General features: G+C 42.2%; 2 protein-coding genes across 3 annotated transcripts in view; one reads left to right on the top strand and one right to left on the bottom strand.

Annotated features, from left to right (window-relative positions):
- Positions 1-3,070: 3,070 nt before the first annotated feature.
- LOC141140542 (uncharacterized) lies at positions 3,071-12,909 on the bottom strand. Of its 2 annotated transcripts, none has more exons than XM_073627854.1 (3): positions 12,778-12,909; positions 6,240-6,311; positions 3,071-5,821 (listed from the first exon to the last, which is right to left on the bottom strand). In XM_073627854.1, exon 3 carries the CDS (start codon positions 5,818-5,820, stop codon positions 3,229-3,231), a length of 2,592 nt encoding a protein of 863 aa, XP_073483955.1. In that variant the 5' UTR covers position 5,821; positions 6,240-6,311; positions 12,778-12,909; the 3' UTR covers positions 3,071-3,228. The 2 variants fall into 2 exon arrangements, with proteins under 2 accessions (XP_073483955.1, XP_073483957.1); XM_073627856.1 differs by having other exon boundaries at positions 12,782-12,909.
- A 563-nt stretch (positions 12,910-13,472) lies between these two features.
- Positions 13,473-17,390, top strand: part of VTA1 (vesicle trafficking 1) — a 362,316-nt gene continuing 358,398 nt past the window's right edge. The window contains exon 1 of the mRNA XM_073627853.1: positions 13,473-13,690. Coding sequence (XP_073483954.1) covers positions 13,585-13,690 — 106 coding nt within the window. The 5' untranslated portion in view covers positions 13,473-13,584. The remainder of the gene's footprint in view (positions 13,691-17,390) is intronic.

Here is a 17,390-nt window from a genome sequence, read left to right as displayed (position 1 = left end):
TCCCAATGTTTAAGTCTGTTTCATCTTGATATTGTATGCAACCATTCTTTTATATATTGCTTGTATTAATGTTTATCAAGTTGTTTTCTACAATAAAATATATATTTTTTTATTCAATTGTCCATTTCCTGGGTAGAGAGCTAGTCCTTTAATTTTCCCTTTGTCATGGGGCATTTTTTGGAGTGGCCCTGACATCCCCCATACCTTTATCATAGCACAGAGTAAATAGGCCTACTCTGAGATCCAGTGCCACACCGCAGTTCCTTCTGGTACCAGGCTCCAAAAAAGGGCTACATTTGGGGCACTGCTAACATCAAAGTAGGATTAACAGAAGTATGGAGGAACAATGTAATCCAGAGCAATATCCTCAACTTGCTCCTAAAGGGCGTAACCTGTTCCAAGGTTCAATGATATTCTTACCGTGTACTTTTCTACTGGTTCATGTAAAAAAGAACCCATATCAACAAGCTATTCTCACAGGATGAATAATGTTAGTGAACACCTTAGTGACTGTGCACGTGTTTTTTTAACTAAACTGATTGAAATGTTACAACAGTGTTTACAGGCAGGACGTTACAGGAAGTTAAAAGTGTTTTCTGGTAATGTCCCAGTGCCACAAGAAGAAAGTTTCAAAGTCTGGAAAGAGCACAATCTCCAATGACTAAGGGAGTGGTCGTGATAGGAAGGTGACACTGTGTCACTGAAAGTATGTGGTATTAATCCACCTGTATCCAGAAACTCATGAAGGAGTAAGTGTATGGACTACATAAAGGTACTGTGAGCACTTTGAGTCATGCTATATGATCACGAAAAAGATGATTGCCGACTAAGGTACAGTATCTCACAGAAGTGAGTACACCGCTCACATTTTTGTAAATATTTTTTTTGATATCTTTTCATGTGACAACACTGAAGAAATGACACTTTGCTACAATGTAAAGTAGTGATTGCACAGCTTTTATAACAGTGTAAATTTGCTGTCCCCTCAAAATAACTCAACACACAGCCATTAATGTCTAAACCGCCGCTGGCAACAAAAGTGATTACACCCCTAAGTGAAAATGTCAAAACTGGTCCCAATTAGCCATTTTCCCTCCCCGGTGTTATGTGACTCGGTGTTATAAGGTCTCAGGTGTGAATGGGGAGCAGGTGTGTTAAATTTGGTGTTATCATTCTCACTCTCTCATACTGGTCACTGGAAGTTTAACATGGCACCTCATGGCAAAGAACTCTTGAGGATCTGAAAAAAAGAAATAAGGGGGGGATATTTCCACTTTTTTAAATCAAATACAGCTATTTGTCACGTTTAGTGCATCACACTGCTATACTGCCTTCTGCAGTGGACTCTATGAGGACCACTTAGTAAGAGGCCTACTACCTCATCATCCTCTTACACAGCTCCTCAAAATCATGTTATCTGACATTTGTTCTCTCCACGAGTTAATAAAGTTACTGAAGAAACAGGAGGATGACATTCAGTTTGTACTCCGAAGAAGGTGAAACGTGTTTCAAAAGAGGATCACAATTCTAACTCATGTCATAAGGATTCTGGGGGAACAGTGTTCAATTCCCTGTGCAGAAGCAAAGGCGCAGAGGTGGGCATTTCAGGCCAAAGCCAAGAGGACCCCTCATAGGCATTAGTCTATAGTTAAAGTCACTGTCAATGGGTAAACTTCTAGTTCTATGTTCTCAATGTTTTTAATCCCACAATGCACTTTTTATAATAATGTATATGCTTAGGCATGTGTTTACACACATATGTGCACCAAATGCCCACAGATGTAGATTTTTCTTTTATTTTTGGTTATGTATATGAGAACAGCATGTGTTTACACACCTATGTGCACATCCCCATTAAAAACAATACACCTGCATTCAGATCCATAATCAAAAAAGGTTTGGATTGTGTTTTTTACCCTTATAACTTCTAGATCACCTTTTCCTACATTTAGATATTCCTATTTTAAAGCAGGTTTAGGCGTATTTACAGTAGTCCAATTTACATGCCTTTAGCCATGTTTTGAGAGTCTAATTGGATCCTTGATACACAAATTTCTATGTTATCTAAATGCAGTGAACAGGAAGTGCAGTGTTAATGGCACCATTGAAAAATCATTACATTTATGAGTATGGAAATGTCCTGTCATTCACGTGGATGCTACTTGACAGGTACCACCTACCTAAACATTGTTGCTGAACAAGTACTGTGCACCCCTTCCTGGAAAAGTGTTCCCTGATAGCAGTGGCCTCTTTCACCAGTATAATGCGTCCAGCCACACTTGGTTTGAAGAACAAAACAACAAGTTTGAGGTATTGACTTGGGCTCCAAATTCTCGAGATCTCAATCTCAATGTGGGAAAAACCAAGTTTGATCCATGGAGACCTCACCTTGCAACTTTAAATGGCTTAAAGGATCTGCTACAGGTGCAAGATACCACAGCATACCTGCAGCTGCTTAGTGGAGTCTATGCCTCAACAGGTCAGGGCTGTTTTGGTGGCAAAAGGGACTGTTTTAATTGTTATTATCAAAGGGGGGAGCTACTCTATATTAGGTGGGTAGTCATAAAGTTATGGCTGTTCAGTGTATATACCAATAAACCTTTTAAACAAATCAATAGAAGGTGCTTGTTCTTATATGTGGCAGTCCAAAAAAACAATCTTATATAATGTGCTTAATGCAAATCACAGCCAGTGAGCCAATGAGGAGATATAGGGAGTGAGGCCAAGCCGTGGCTCTGTGCTTGAATGGACATGCAGAGCAGCGGCTTGAGAGTGCGCCTGCTTGGGTCCCACACAGCAAGCTGCTTACTGTGGGGGCACTTGGCAGGATGGAGGGGCCAGAAGCACCAGGGGGGGGACCAAGGAGAGAAGGATTGGGGCTGCTCTGTGCAAAACCACTTCACAGAACAGGTAAGTATGACATGTTTGTTATTATTTTTTTTTTTTTTATCCAAGCCTTTAATACCACTTTAATTGCCATTTTAAAAATGTATAAAAAAAGTGATGATCAAAATCACCAATCAGAACTATTTATTTCTAATAAGAAATAAGAAGAAAAACACAAAATGAATAGGTTAAAAAAAATGTTTATAGGGAGATAAACACCAATATGTAAACATATTGGACAACAGTTACAAAATAATATTAAACAGAGTGTATCTGCCAACAATAAATTATAATCAAAAGAAAGCTAAAGTAAAAAAAACTATATACATACTATACACAGAATCAGTTCCCTGGAGCAATATTTTGTGGAACCCTGGATGGTCTTTCTTGCCAGTGAAAGTGTTTTTTTCCTGCTGCAAAAGAGAGGCTATCTGATAATATATCTTTTATGAATTTCTGAGTGGTTTGACTGTACACATTGGATACCAACCAGTCATTCTTCACTCTGTTATATGAATATCTGTACCTTGATGTTCCAACATTTTCAATATGAGTAAGCTTTGATACCAAGGCTTGCAAGCATTTAGTGTTCTTGTTATGATCTAGAGCAGCCAGTTGAGTTAGAGCAACCATGGCATCTAGATGAAAATGGTGCCCTTTTGAACGATACTTGAGGGACATCCTATTGTATACATCAAGGCTATCAGTATGGGAACAATGGGACAGATGTTGGAGATCACGAAGAAGTTGGGGGTTCTGCACAATTTCTTTTAGTTTTTGATGAGCTGCAGAACCCAATGAAAGCCACTCATACTTTTTTCCCTCCTCGGCTGATATTGGTGGATGCTGACAGGAGTGGTACATACTATTGTCTGGCCACTGGTGAACATTAGCTGAGTGGTATATAAACGACAGCCATTTTTCCTTCAGTAGTTCTGGGTTGTGATGGCAGGTCATAAAACACCACCAGAGATGTTTTTTTGCCAGTGGAACCCAATGAGCCAGTTGACGCATGTTTCTTGATTTGCTGGCAGCAATTAATTTGGAACTTACTGACTTGCCAAAATGCCAAACATCAAATTCATGCTTTATTGGTTGGTAAATCTTTTGCAATGTTTTCCTAATTCCAATGTGTCTGTCCGTGGTTATCACCTTTATGTTCACATCATCAGCTAGCAGGCGTTCTAAAGTTATTTGGAAAGCTTTGTTTTCTAGGGTTACTGATGAAACTCCTGTCTGAAACTGCTCCACTTGAAAGTCCACAATCTTCTTGCTTTCAACATCCATCAAAGTATAAGTGCAATATTTTGCATTATATCCAGAAGGGTCACACTGACTGTGTCCTGCCAGGGCAATAGCCTTGTTTCCTAGAGACTTTATGACAGACTGTCTTTCTTCCTGCCAGTGGAAATTTATAATTGGAAATATAATATTTTGTTGGTATTGACAATGAGTGGTTTTAGAAATGCTAGGCATAGAGAGATTGTCAAAAAAAGTGGTCATTGTTTGATAGTTTGATCCACTGCACACAATTGCAGCAGACAGCAGCAAATTTCCAACAGGCATTCTTCCAATGAAGGGTTGACTTACCCACAGTCTATACTTGTGATTATTCGAACAGAAACCATTTACCACGAGGGCTGAACCAACCATATATTTGTGCAGTTTGATGATTGTCCCAGAGCAGCCACTCACTGCCTTACATTGTGAGTTCCAGAGCAGCTCGTCCAGACAGGAATGAAATACTAAAAATTTTGCTTCTGCAGCATAGTCAGTTTTGCCAGGGACATCATGTAGCAAGACAAAAGAGTTGTCAGGATTCTTTGGATCCACAAACAAGTCTTCATCCTCCGAAAAAGTCTGTATAGAATGGTCCTCTTCCTTAAGAGTAGGCCTGTAGCTCTCATTGAGTAGCAGAGGTTCAAGATTGTCTTCAGGCTCACAGTCCATCAAAAGTTGTCCAGTATTATCCATCTCTTGAGCTGGAAATGTATGGAAAGGTGACAACTCGGGCAAATGAGGAGCAATACCCACTGCAAAGTGTTCATACGATGCAGCACTCTGGGAGTCCAAAGCCCTGCCTTTCGGAAATGAGTGCTGCCATACATCATGTTGTAATTTCATCTCTGTGTGTTGCCTTGCTGCTAACTCTTGTTTAACAGGCAAACACTGTAAACCAGGGAGTTCTACAAGATTGCACTGAATACCTACAGAATTGTAATCTTTTCTGCAGCATACTTGAGTCTTTTTGTTGGATGTTCCAAATCTTTTTTCAAACTGGGTAGCTTTATTTTTTTTTGTGTTGATAAAATCCATAAAGGTCCCCACTGTTCTTGTGCTCCTGGAACTGTATTTACGCTTTATTGGAGGCATTGGTGGCGGAGATGTATTTGAGACTGTCAGACTTCTTTCTCCAGTGGTTTCAATCTCACATTCTGCATGATCAGTCTCACCCATGTCAAAAAAAAGAAGTTCAGAAATAGAATGTGAGCCCGCTTTCGGAAAAATGTTTTTTGCAATGGATAGATCACCAGTAATCTCTTGAGCAGCAACAGAAATGGATAAAGAGGTTTCCCCAGGTGGCTCTACTTCAAGACGCATACGTTTAACGTAACTGTGGTCCAGAGATGGGGAAGCAGGTCTCTGTGGCTCCTTAAGCGAATATGGAGTGGGGAATGCATCCTTTTTAAGGTATCTGCTTGGGCCTCTTTGTTCATAGTCACTTTCAGTGAAGTGGCGTGAACATATTCGGTAGCCACCTGTTTTAGATCCTAAAATTTTGTTTGTTAGCTCCTCTATTGTGTGCTCCTCATAATGAATTTTTCTTAACCATTTGGCAATCATATCTGGGTTTCTTGGAAACACATGCAGGGTTACATCTTGATCCTTTTCTCGCCATGAAAAAGTACATGTTTTCACCATACAGCTTGGCATTCTGAAATATAAAAATAAAATTTTAAAACCTAATAAGTGGTTCTAAAGGTAAGACTTTTTAATAATGAAAAAATGCTTGCGCTCACCATTGTAATGGTTAATCAAAACTATGCGACAGTACTCAAAGTTATGACAAACCTTCACAAAATATAGGAAAAAAAATTGCAAAGTGCTAATAAACAACAGGTAAAATCATCAAATTACTATGCGGAGTAATCAGCAGCAACAAAAACAATCACAAAACCAGTTCATGCATTAATTGTAGTCAATAGTGCCACAAAGTCATTACATTGAAAAGTGTGCAGTCTTCCATTGTGAACCAACTGGACAAACTCCAAACTTAGTATGTCTTTTAAATGATAAAAGGTCTTTTAAAGGGTTTCATAAAATAACAGATCTTAAATAAACACAATACTTACTTTATAGCCTTAGCAGTTAGCTCTTCTATATTGTATCGTAATCACAGCAAACCAGTAAATTTCATTTGGATCCTGGGGATGTAAGAAGAAACACATTTTTACAATTTTACCATAATAAATACTGTCTTGCTTTTATATCTTTATTTTTTATTAAAATGAAATGCTATAAAAAATAAATAAATAAATAAATAAATAAATAATGAAACATACTGGTATTGAGGTGGTTAAAGGAGAAGTATGGCCAAAGTCTTCTTGGCCCTACTTCTAAGGATCAGAGTGCAGTGCGTTCTGGGCTAAAGTCTGTTGTTGGCTGACGTCACTCATGTGGTCTAGGCTCTCGACTGATCCCAAATTTACAGTCGATATCCACCCAGTTGCCTGACTGGCAGCTAGCTCAGCCTCTCACCTCTCTGTTGAGAGCCTGAGCCAGCTGCACCTGCCCCCCCCCCAGCCCTGCGCTCCAGTGAACGCTGGAGGGGCAGAGCCGGTGACTGACAGTTGACAGTCACTGGCTCTCTGCTCACTGAAGGCTAAGAATTGAGCACCTGTCATTTCAGATCCATCATGCAGCGCCTGTTAGAGGGCATCCACTCACCTGCTGCTGCCACGTCCCTCACCTTGTTGTGTCACTGCTGCATCACCAGCCGTCCCATTAAATTGAATAGGACTGTCGGTGAGTTAACACAAGGAGCCGCTGCGGGACAGAGATGACAGTTGCTCTTTACAAATCATGATTTACGGTATCAAGCCTTTTTACCAAATCATGATTTAAGTCGACTTGATTTCAATCAAATCCATCCTGCCAGAAGCCACACCTAGCCACTGAGAGCTGCAACAGAAATCTTTGATTCCTGCCACTACTATCCGCATCAGCCCTTATCGCCGATGTGAATGTAGCCTTAGGGCCATGTAGGACAGTAGCCAACTACCTACCTGTCCTTACAGTGTGAGAAAAAACTGTTAAATGGGAGATAACACGACTATTTTTTAGACGCTCCTATTAAAGTCTCTTAAAGTGGTTATAAAGGCAGGAACATCCTTTACCTCAATGCATTCCTTAAATTAAATAAAAAAAAAAAAAAATATATATAAAAAGGTTCCAGTATGTGTATCGCCCCCTCGCTCTCCTTATACCTACCTGAGTCCTCACTCGATCCAGTGCTGTACTCGCCTGCTAAGGTTTTCTTTTCTCTTCTCTCTCGCTGCATTAACAGGAAATAGGTAGCAGCGGAAGCTATCGGCTCCCTCTGCTGACAGTCAAGTCCTGTGGGGGGAGGGGGGGGAGCAGGGGCCGAGCCCCTATGTCAAAAGATGCACACAGCCCGCCTCACAAGCGAGCCCTCAGGTGCTCCCCCATAGGAAGCAGCTTCCTATGGGGGAGCACTTAAAAGAGGAGGAGCCTAGAGTGACAGTGGGGACCTGAGAAGAGGAGGTTTGTGGCTGCTCTGTGCATTTCAATTGCAGACAGCCGGTAAATATAAACCTGTTTTTTATGTTAATAAAAAAAAAAATTTTTTTAATTGCTTTAAGGCAAAAATGCACGATTTTGCCCCAAAAAAGCTCATGTACTTTTTCAAGCATCACACAACAGTTGACAAATGACTGTTCTGAACAAAAACTGCATTAATTTTGTTCGTTAAAGAACTTCCACCCTGTCACTTCGAATTTTCATGCCATCGTGGTCAAAAACGAACATCGATTTGCCACCACTATTAGGAATTTGAACAAACTTTCTTAAAGCAAAGCAAAAGCAGGGATAAGAATCAAAGAGATCTTTAGTAAAAATCATCAAATATTACACATTGTCAAGCACACATTTAACCCCTTAAATACCCGAGACGTTAACCCCTTCCCAGCCAGTGCAGTGTCATTAGTACAGTGACAGGGTATAGTATTATCACTGATCACTGTATTGGTGTGACAGGTGATGTCAGTGGTAGTTAGTTAGTTCTCACTCAGTCTCTGTTAGTGTCAGATTGGCCGCCGTGCTATTGCAGTCTTATTATAAGTCGCTGATCGCCATTAGTAGTATAAAAAAAGAAAAATTCCAGTATATATATACACACCATCATTTGTAGATGCTATAACTTTCACACAAACCAATAATATATACTTATTGGGATTTTTTTTTTATCAAAGACATGTAGCAAAATAAATTTTGGCCAAAATTTATGAAGAATTTTTTTTTTTATTGAATATGTTTTATAGCAGAAAATAAAAAATAGTTTTTTTTTTTTTTCAAACTTTTAGGTCTTTTCTGGTTTATATAATAAAAAAAACCCCATTGGGGATCAAATACCACCAAAAGAAAGCTCTATTTGTGTGAAAAAATAATGATAAAAATGTTAAGACATTTGCCAGTTAAAGTTACATAGTTGGTGAGGTTGAAAAAAGACACCAGTCCATCCAGTTCAACCTATGATGTGTGTGTGTGTTTACGTCAATAGTACATCGTATACCCCTGTATGTTGCGCTGATACCACTGCTTGTGGAAGATAATTCCACATCATTAGAGCTCTGACAGTAAGGAACCCTCTACGTAGTTTATGGTTAAATTGTTTTGCTTCCAACCTTAGTGAATGGACGCGTGTCTTTTTAAATTCCCTTTCACAAAATAGTTTTTCCCTATGTTAGGGTTACCAGTATGGTATTTGTACATTGATATCATATCCCCTCTTAAGCATCTCATCTCCAAAGAGAATAAGTTCAATGCTTGTAGTCTTTCTCCATAGCTAAGGTCCTCCATGAAACACGTCAACATTTGCTCTCTTTGTGTGCTGTGGTATTTGGATTTTTGCAATAAACTTTATGGATGTTATTGGAACCAGTGTGCGATCATCCACCTTCTACTTCTGATGTGCCAGTTATCAGACGTATCACCACATTTTTGTTTGAATGCACTATGGTGCGTCGCCTACTTGACCCCACGTGCATGCATAAACAGCCCTTCCTTCACCGCCCCCCACCTTTTCTTCATAACCCCTACTTATTCAAAATAAATGGCACTGCAATCTGTCAATGAATGTATGGTGCAGGCATGCCGTGCATCCAGGGGCACACAGGATAGGTCAGGGAATCTTCTTTTCTATGTCCCTAGACTTAACCCTTGTTGTGCAGGCAGCCCCAATGCAAGGGACCCTTCTTGAGTTTCCTGGAGTTGGGCTTCATATGTAAGGTGCATTGATTTATCTCTTTTTTTTTTTTTTTTTTTATGATTGGACAGTAAAAACTAAAAAAAAACTAAAAAAAAAAAAAAAAAAAAAAAATCGAAATAAAAAATCAACAACGCAATCGTATATGAAATTGTTACCATTAACCACTTGCGACCGTAGGACCATATATGACGTTCTCGGCTTGCAGTGGTTATACTGGGATGATGCCTGCAGCTACAAGGATCATCCCAATATGAACATTTTTTGCTGCCAATTCTCTGTTCAGCAGAAGTGATTCGATTGGTTCTCCCATCCGATTGCGGAGTCTGGGAGCGCTGCAGCCGACCGTGATGGTTGCACAAAAGAGAGAGAGAGGAACTGACATTTTGCCTCCCTCTCTGTGACCCTGGAACCTGGGAGTGATAAGGATTTAGTCAATTCCGGTTTCGGCTCCTTGTTTACCTGCTTTCCTCGTTAACGGCCAGGAAAGCAGCCGATTAGTGTCTGATCGGATGCACTGGACTCCAAAAGGAGAGATTTGGGGTCTAGTAGACCCCAGATTTCTCCATAAAGAGGACCTGTCACGACCCATGCTGTCACAAGAGATGTTGTTCATCCCTTGTAATAGCAATAAAGGTAATACAAAACAAATGTGGAGACCGTGTAAAAAAAAAAAAAAAAAAAAAAGTTTTAGATACAATAAATAATGAAAAAAGTAAAGTGCCCCCATCCCTATGCACAAACGTGAATGCATACGTATGCATAAGTCCCGCATGTCAACGGTGATCGCACCACACATGTGAGGTATCGTCGTGAACGTCAGAGCAAGAAAAATAATTCTAGTGCCAGACCTCCTCTGTAACTCTAAACCTATAACTGGTAAGCGTCGCCTATGAAGAATTTTAGGTACTGTAGTTTGGCACAATTCTATGGACAAAGGCAATTTTAAAGTGTGACAGGTTAGGTATCTATTCACTCGGCGTAACATCTTTTACAATTTATCAAGATATTGGGTATTATTTTGTGCTTGTGTGCAATTATCCACTTAAAGACCGAGCCTCTTTCTGAGATTTGTTGTTTACAAGTTAAAAACAGTTTTTTTTGCTAGAAAATTACTTAAGACCCCCAAACATTATACATTTTTTTCGAACACCCTAGAGAATAAAATGGAGGTCGTTGCATTACTTTCTGTCACACCGTATTTGCACTTTTTTGAATTAAAAAATAAGACAACAGTAAAGTTAGCCTAATTTTTTTATATTGGGAAAGATAATGTTACACCGAGTAAATTGATACCCAACATGTCACGCTTCAAAATTGCGCCTGCTCGTGGAATGGCAACAAACTTTTACCCTTAAAAATCTCCATAGGCGACGTTTAAAAAATTCTAGAGGTTGCATGTTTTAAGTTACAGAGGAAGTCTAGGGCTAGAATTATTGCTCTCGCTCAACCGATCGCGGCGATACCTCACATGTGTGGTTTGAACACCGTTTTCATATGTGGGCGCTACTCACATATGCGTTCGCTTCTGCATGCGAGCTCGTCGGGATGGGGCGCATTTAAAAATATATTTTTTTTAATTCTTATTTATTTTACCCTTTCTTTTTTATTTTTACACTGTTTAAAAAAAAAAAAAAAATTGCGTCCCTTTTATTCCTATTACAAGGAATGTAAACATCTCGTGTAATAGAAAAAAAGCATGACAGGTCCTCTTAAATATGAGATCTGGGGTCAAAAAGTCCTCAGATCTCATATTTACACTTAAATGCAATTTAAAAAAAAATTGTCATTTAAAAAAATGAAAAAAAAAATGGCCCTTTTGAGCCCTTGCACACTGGGGCGGTTTGCAGGCGCTATTGCGCTAATAATAGCGCCTGCAAACCGCCCCGAAAGTGCCGCTGCTTGTATTCCAGTGTGAAAGCCCCGAGGGCTTGCACACTGGAGCGATGCGCTGGCAGGACGGTAAAAAAAGTCCTGCCAGCAGCATCTTCGGAGCGGTGAAGGAGCGAAATCAATGGGACGGCGCGGCTATACCGCCGGCAAAGTGCCTCTGCAGAGGCGCTTTGCGGTGGTATTTAACCCTTTCTCGGCCGCTAGCGGGGGGTAAAACCGCCCCGCTAGCGGCCGCATACCGACGGTAAAACGCCGCTAATAATAGCGGCGTTTTACCGCCGACGCCGCCCCCCGCCCCAGTGTGCAAGGGCTCTTAAAGTGTTTCACGATTCTTGCTATGCAAAGAATTCTCTCTGCTCTTCTGAAGTCACAGCCGTCAAAAGAAAGGAAGAAAATAACCAGCAGTCTGCCAAGAATCACAACATTCTTTAGCAGTGGAACTAAGTCTAAACATTGTAACAATTTGTCAAAGGAATAGACTTTGTGTGTAAATGAGGAAAGTTTAACCACTTAAAGGGGAGTTCCACCCAAAAATGGAACTTTCACTTTTTGGATTCCTCCCCCCCTCCGGTGTCACATTTGGCACCTTTCAGGGGGGAGGAGGGAGCAAGATATCTGTCTAATACAGGTATTTGCTCCCACTTCCTGGCATAGATCAATGCGGCACTTTGATTAAAATATTTTTTTTTTTTGCTAGAAAATGACTTAGAACCCCCAAACATTATATATATTTTTTTAGTAGAGACCCTACAGAATAAAATGGTGGTTGTTGCAATATTTTATGTCACTCTGTATTTGCGCAGCAGTCTTTCAAATGCAATTTTTTTGGAAAAAGTTACTTTAATGAATTAAAAAAAAAACAAAAACTAACCAGTAAAGTTAAGCCAATTTTTTTTTGCATAATGTGAAAGATTTTACATTGCGAGAATCGTGATCTTTTTATTCTAAGCAAAAAAATTGTCATTCTCATTTTGGTCAGAATCATGCAGCTCTAAAATACATACACACACACACACACACACACATATATATATGATGTTTGGGGGATTGAAGTAATTTTCTAGCAATTGTAGATGTATGTGAGAAGGGTCAGAATTGGCCCGGTTGGAAAGTGGTTCAGCTGACCATACACTATAAAATCTGATTGTACAATCTTTTTTGGATCCACCATCACTTCTATAATGCAAGGAAATGCTTGAATTGATACAAATAGCTTGAACAGTTTAGGTATGTCCTTATATTACACAGGTTTGGTAAATCTGTGACTGACTGTACAAAGATTGTAGAATTGGATTTTAACATGTATGGAGACCCTTGTAAAATCAGATCGTGCAGTATATGGTCAGCCTTTTATAGGTCTCAAACTTAAAGGACATCAAAGACAACAATTGCTATGTACATGAAGATCTCAGTATAGCATCTTCCATATCCAATTCAGCCGCATTCCACAGCTTCCTCTGTAATAATCTACCCGATCATAAATGATTCATGACCTGCCTCCAGCAGATTCCACTTCATTAGGTGCCACCCGACACTATCGCCACCATACAGCTGGCTGTGCTGCCCCTTCCTACTGGATGACACCACTTCCCCTGTCACTCCTCCCATCTCCGCTCTGTTACCCCGCCTACGTGCCCTGTCACTCCTCCCATCTTCGCTCTGTTACCCCGCCCTTGTGCCCTGTCACTCCTCCCATCTCCGCTCTGTTACCCCGCCTACGTGCCCTGTCACTCCTCCCATCTCCGCTCTGTTACCCCGCCCATGTGCCCTGTCTGTCCTCCCATCTCCGCTGTGTCACCTCGCCCTCTTCCACACTTTCCCTGGCACTCCTCCCATCTTCGCTCTTTTACCCCGCCCACGTGCCCTGTCTGTCCTCCCATCTCCGCTGTGTCAGCCCGCCCTCTTCCACACTTTCCCTGGCACTCCTCCCATCTTCGCTCTTTTACCCCGCCCATGTGCCCTGTCTGTCCTCCCATCTCCGCTGTGTCAGCCCGCCCTCTTCCACACTTTCCCTGTCACTCCTCCCATCTCCGCTCTGTTACCCCGCCCATGTGCCCTGTCTCTCTTCCCATCTCAGCTGCATCACCCCGCCTACTAAGCAACTCTCTTCTCCTGCCCCCAATTGCGTCACCCCGCCCACACTTCCTGTCTCTTCTCCTAGCAGCGTTGTGTCTCCTCCCATCTCGCTGTATCACCCTCTTGGCCCCACCCACAAACGGGCGGAAGCGGAAGAGCAGTGTGTGTGTATTGTGTGTTGTGCTGTGCCTTCTGTCACTGTATTTTTGTGTGAGGGGACAGAGATGGCCGCTCAGCTGCCCTCCATTCCGCCACAGTTCAAGTCTATCCAACATCACCTGAGGACAGCACAGGAACATGAGAAGAGGGACCCTGTGGTGTCTTATTACTGTGAGTAGTGTGCCTGTATACTCAGCTCAGTGTATTGTGATTGTCTGCTCAGCACACACCGGTTCTCATAGTCTATGTGAGACATACAAACCTGCTTTATGCTATAATAAAGGTCTGCCACCAGACAGTCTCCTGTATGTTATCAAAGCTCAATTGTAAACAATGGACACTTTTTTCTTGTCAGTCCTTTTTGTTTGTAATACTTCTGGGATGTTTTCTCAGAATAAACCTCAGTATATGTTATGGTGTGTTAGGATTGTGTGCTGGAGACATGATCAGGGAATCCCGATACTTCCCCAGCTATATGATAACAACACAGCCTTAGAACTTCACACAAAACTCTTTTCTTTATTTTGGATATAGAAAAGGAGAGCGTTATCTTCTTGCTATCTGCCATTGTGGAGATTCCCCTTCATTTCCTGTATCATATCCAAAACAGAGGAAACACCTGGTTGTCATCAGAACCAGCGTCCCCAATGGAGGGTTTTCCCTATATTCCTGTTCTGGTGACAACCAAAATTTAGGATTTTCTTTTAAGGCTAGTTTACACTGGCATTGCTTTCTTGCTTTTCATGGAGCATTTGACAGATGCTGAGGAGGTGTTTTATTGCCTCCTCACCACCTATTTTAACCCCCTTACACTGTATGTCAAACACAAGGCCAGCAGGCCGAATCTGGCCCACCAGGCTTTGGCCCGTAGCCCTCCCACCCAGTTTTGCAGCCGAATCATGGCAGAATTCCATCTTGCCACCTCCGGCTCTCACCCTCCTCTCCCCGCAGTCACTTGTAAACACAGAACTCTTCTGTATGAGCAATAGACAGCTTTGCTTTCAGTGGCTTTAGGCTGTAACCGATCCCCCCCACCCCCATGGCGAAGCACGGCAGGGATAGCTCTCCATAATATGAGTGGGAGAACGATCTCCCTACAAGGCAATGCCACTTACACAGGGAGATATAACGGAGCCAAAGACACGGGTAGTAGAGAGAGCCAAAGACACGGGTAGTAGAGAGGGCCAAATACACGGCAGGGGCGGATCCAGAGTCTAGTCTCGGGAGGGGCACTGCCAGAAAAAATATTTTTTTGGGGTACATCTATCGGGGAAATGGCTGGTGTTGGTGCTTCAATCATCACGGCACCATGGTTGTTATGGTGTCAGGATGATTGAAGCGCATTATTACTATTATTACATTGTTATAAAAAATTAAATAGTTTAACTCCCCATAATGCAGAATCAGTGGGAGCCCCGAGTGTGTCACTTGCCACGTCACCTGTCACCAGATGCAGATTGTCACTTGCCACGTCGCCTGCCACATGTTGCGGATTGTCACTTGCCACGTCACCTGCCACATGTTGCGGATTGTCACTTGCCACGTCGCCTGTCACCAGATGCAGATTCTCACTTGCCACGTCGCCTGTCACCAGATGCAGATTCTCACTTGCCACGTCGCCTTCCACGTTGCGGATTGTCGCTTGCCATGTCACTTGCCACATCGCCTGCCACATGTTGCGGATTGTCACTTGCCACGTCACCTGTCACCAGATGCAGATTGTCACTTGCCACGTCGCCTGCCACATGTTGCGGATTGTCACTTGCCACGTCGCCTGTCACCAAATGCAGATTGTCACTTGCCACGTCGCCTGTCACCAGATGAAGATTGTCACTTGCCACATCGCCTGCCACATGTTGCGGATTGTCACTTGCCACGTCGCCTGTCACCAGATGCAGATTGTCAATTAGCTAGGAGATATAGGGACAGGGGATTATTGCGGTGCTTGGATTAGGTATACAAAAAAAGAAAAAATTTTTTTTAAAAATAACAAAGTAGCAAACTTTATTTGTTGATAACAATATAAATATACAATAAACATTCAGATTGTTTACACTTAAAATCAACTTGTATAATGTGTGCGACCCAGAAGTATAATCAAGTAGGCCGGATGGAGATGGCTATTGAAATATGGGCTCGATTTCCTACATGTTTCGCCAAGACATTGGCTTCCTCAGGGAACAAGAGCTCAAACTGGGTACATAGAAGTCTATATATAGGAGTACAGAAAACAATATGTAAACAGAAATATTTGACAGTACAAAATATAATGTGCATTATTGTGGCTGGACTATCATGCAAAGAGGCGGCCACCAAAATTCCAGCAGCGCAGACGCACCTGAAAACATGACACCCGAGGGGGGGGCACGGCAAGCGTCACCTCAGGGAGACGGAGCAAACCACGCCATATAATGTGCCTGCAGGGGGCATGTAGTAAACCTGGCAAGAGAGTGTATTTCAAATAGGTGAGGAGCTGTTAAATTTCACTTGGACGTTATATTTAAAGAAATACTCAAAATGATGCCTTTATGCATCAATTGCAAAGAGCAAAAAAGATAAATTTTTTTGAAAAAAGGAAAAGAGACTCACACTATTACTTAAAAACGGTCAATTGCAGAAGGCTGGAAGTGCCTGTAAATGGATACCACCACACAACAAGCCCATTTACAGGGTTGACAATCAGTTAATGAGTAACCTGTGTAGAAAAATACGTTTAAAGGTGGGCCAAACAGTGTTAATGGAGATGAGAGAGAAAAATGGCACTGAGAGTAATCTTACATGATGAAGTATACTGCAGCGCAGATGGCTAATTGGGATGTTTGCAACCTCAAATACACAAGGCAAAGTCTTTTTGAAAAAGCACTGAATGCAAAGTGTCCTGCAGAGGAATGAACAAAGGGGACTATGATGGGGAGGCAGAGACTTAATAAGACTGGTTAAAAAAACCAGGAAATAATTTACCTGATAAGACATAAAGTTAAGCAGGTAGCGCATGGAAGGTTAATGATGCAAATTGCCAAAAAGAGGATGGATGGTATTTCCCAAATGTTCGCTTCTAAAAGAGAATGGTTGAAGGCTTCAGTGGACAGTAGTTGAAAGCAATAATTTTAGTGCTATAAGAGTGTCACTTTACCTGGTTGTTGTGTGTGGGAGTATAGACAGGCACGTCCCTCGTCCAGCATGTGGATTGAGGGACTGGCCGGTTACTGAAATACCCCCCACACCTGATCAATAAGTGATCAGGTGTGCGGACGCTCAAACAGCGGGCGTCCGCGCGTGTGCAGACCGCGGCGCCTCGGAACTCCAAGTTCCGACATGCGCCGCGCGCGCATGCTCAGACCAAACGGCCCGCCCCGGGGAAAATGGGAGGATGGAACGCCCAGGACTGGGAGGTATCTAGGCGTCGTCACCACCCATAAACCGATGGAGTAGGGGGGGGCCGCAAGAATGCGAGCAGCGCGTGGACCCCCAAGGCAGACAAAAAAGGTGGTCTGCCCCTGGCGTCCGTACAGGCACGGACGGCGCTGGTAAAGCATCCCCCAAGAGGGGAACACAGCCACGCCAGCCCAGGGATACCGAGCGGTCAGGGAAACGAAGCGATCCGGAGATGGAGCCCACCCCAATGCAGGATAAAATGTGGGCAAAGGCACAGGATAGGGGAGCTGATCCCCATTCGCCCGACAGTCCGCAAGGGTCTAAAAGGGACAGCGGGCATATACACCTGCGCATCGGCCCCCAATGTCCAGCCACAAAACGCATAGCGATCATAGAGAACCACAAGGGCCCAGTAATGCAGAAAAAAACCTATGAAAAGACTGTGTAGCGATAACTGAAAAGGGCATACCAAAACATAAATAAAAGGAAGAAGAAG

The sequence above is a fragment of the Aquarana catesbeiana genome, linkage group LG04 (assembly GCF_042186555.1).
Source record: "Aquarana catesbeiana isolate 2022-GZ linkage group LG04, ASM4218655v1, whole genome shotgun sequence".
Taxonomy (NCBI): domain Eukaryota; kingdom Metazoa; phylum Chordata; class Amphibia; order Anura; family Ranidae; genus Aquarana; species Aquarana catesbeiana.
This window is presented reverse-complemented; position numbering and strand designations above follow the sequence as displayed.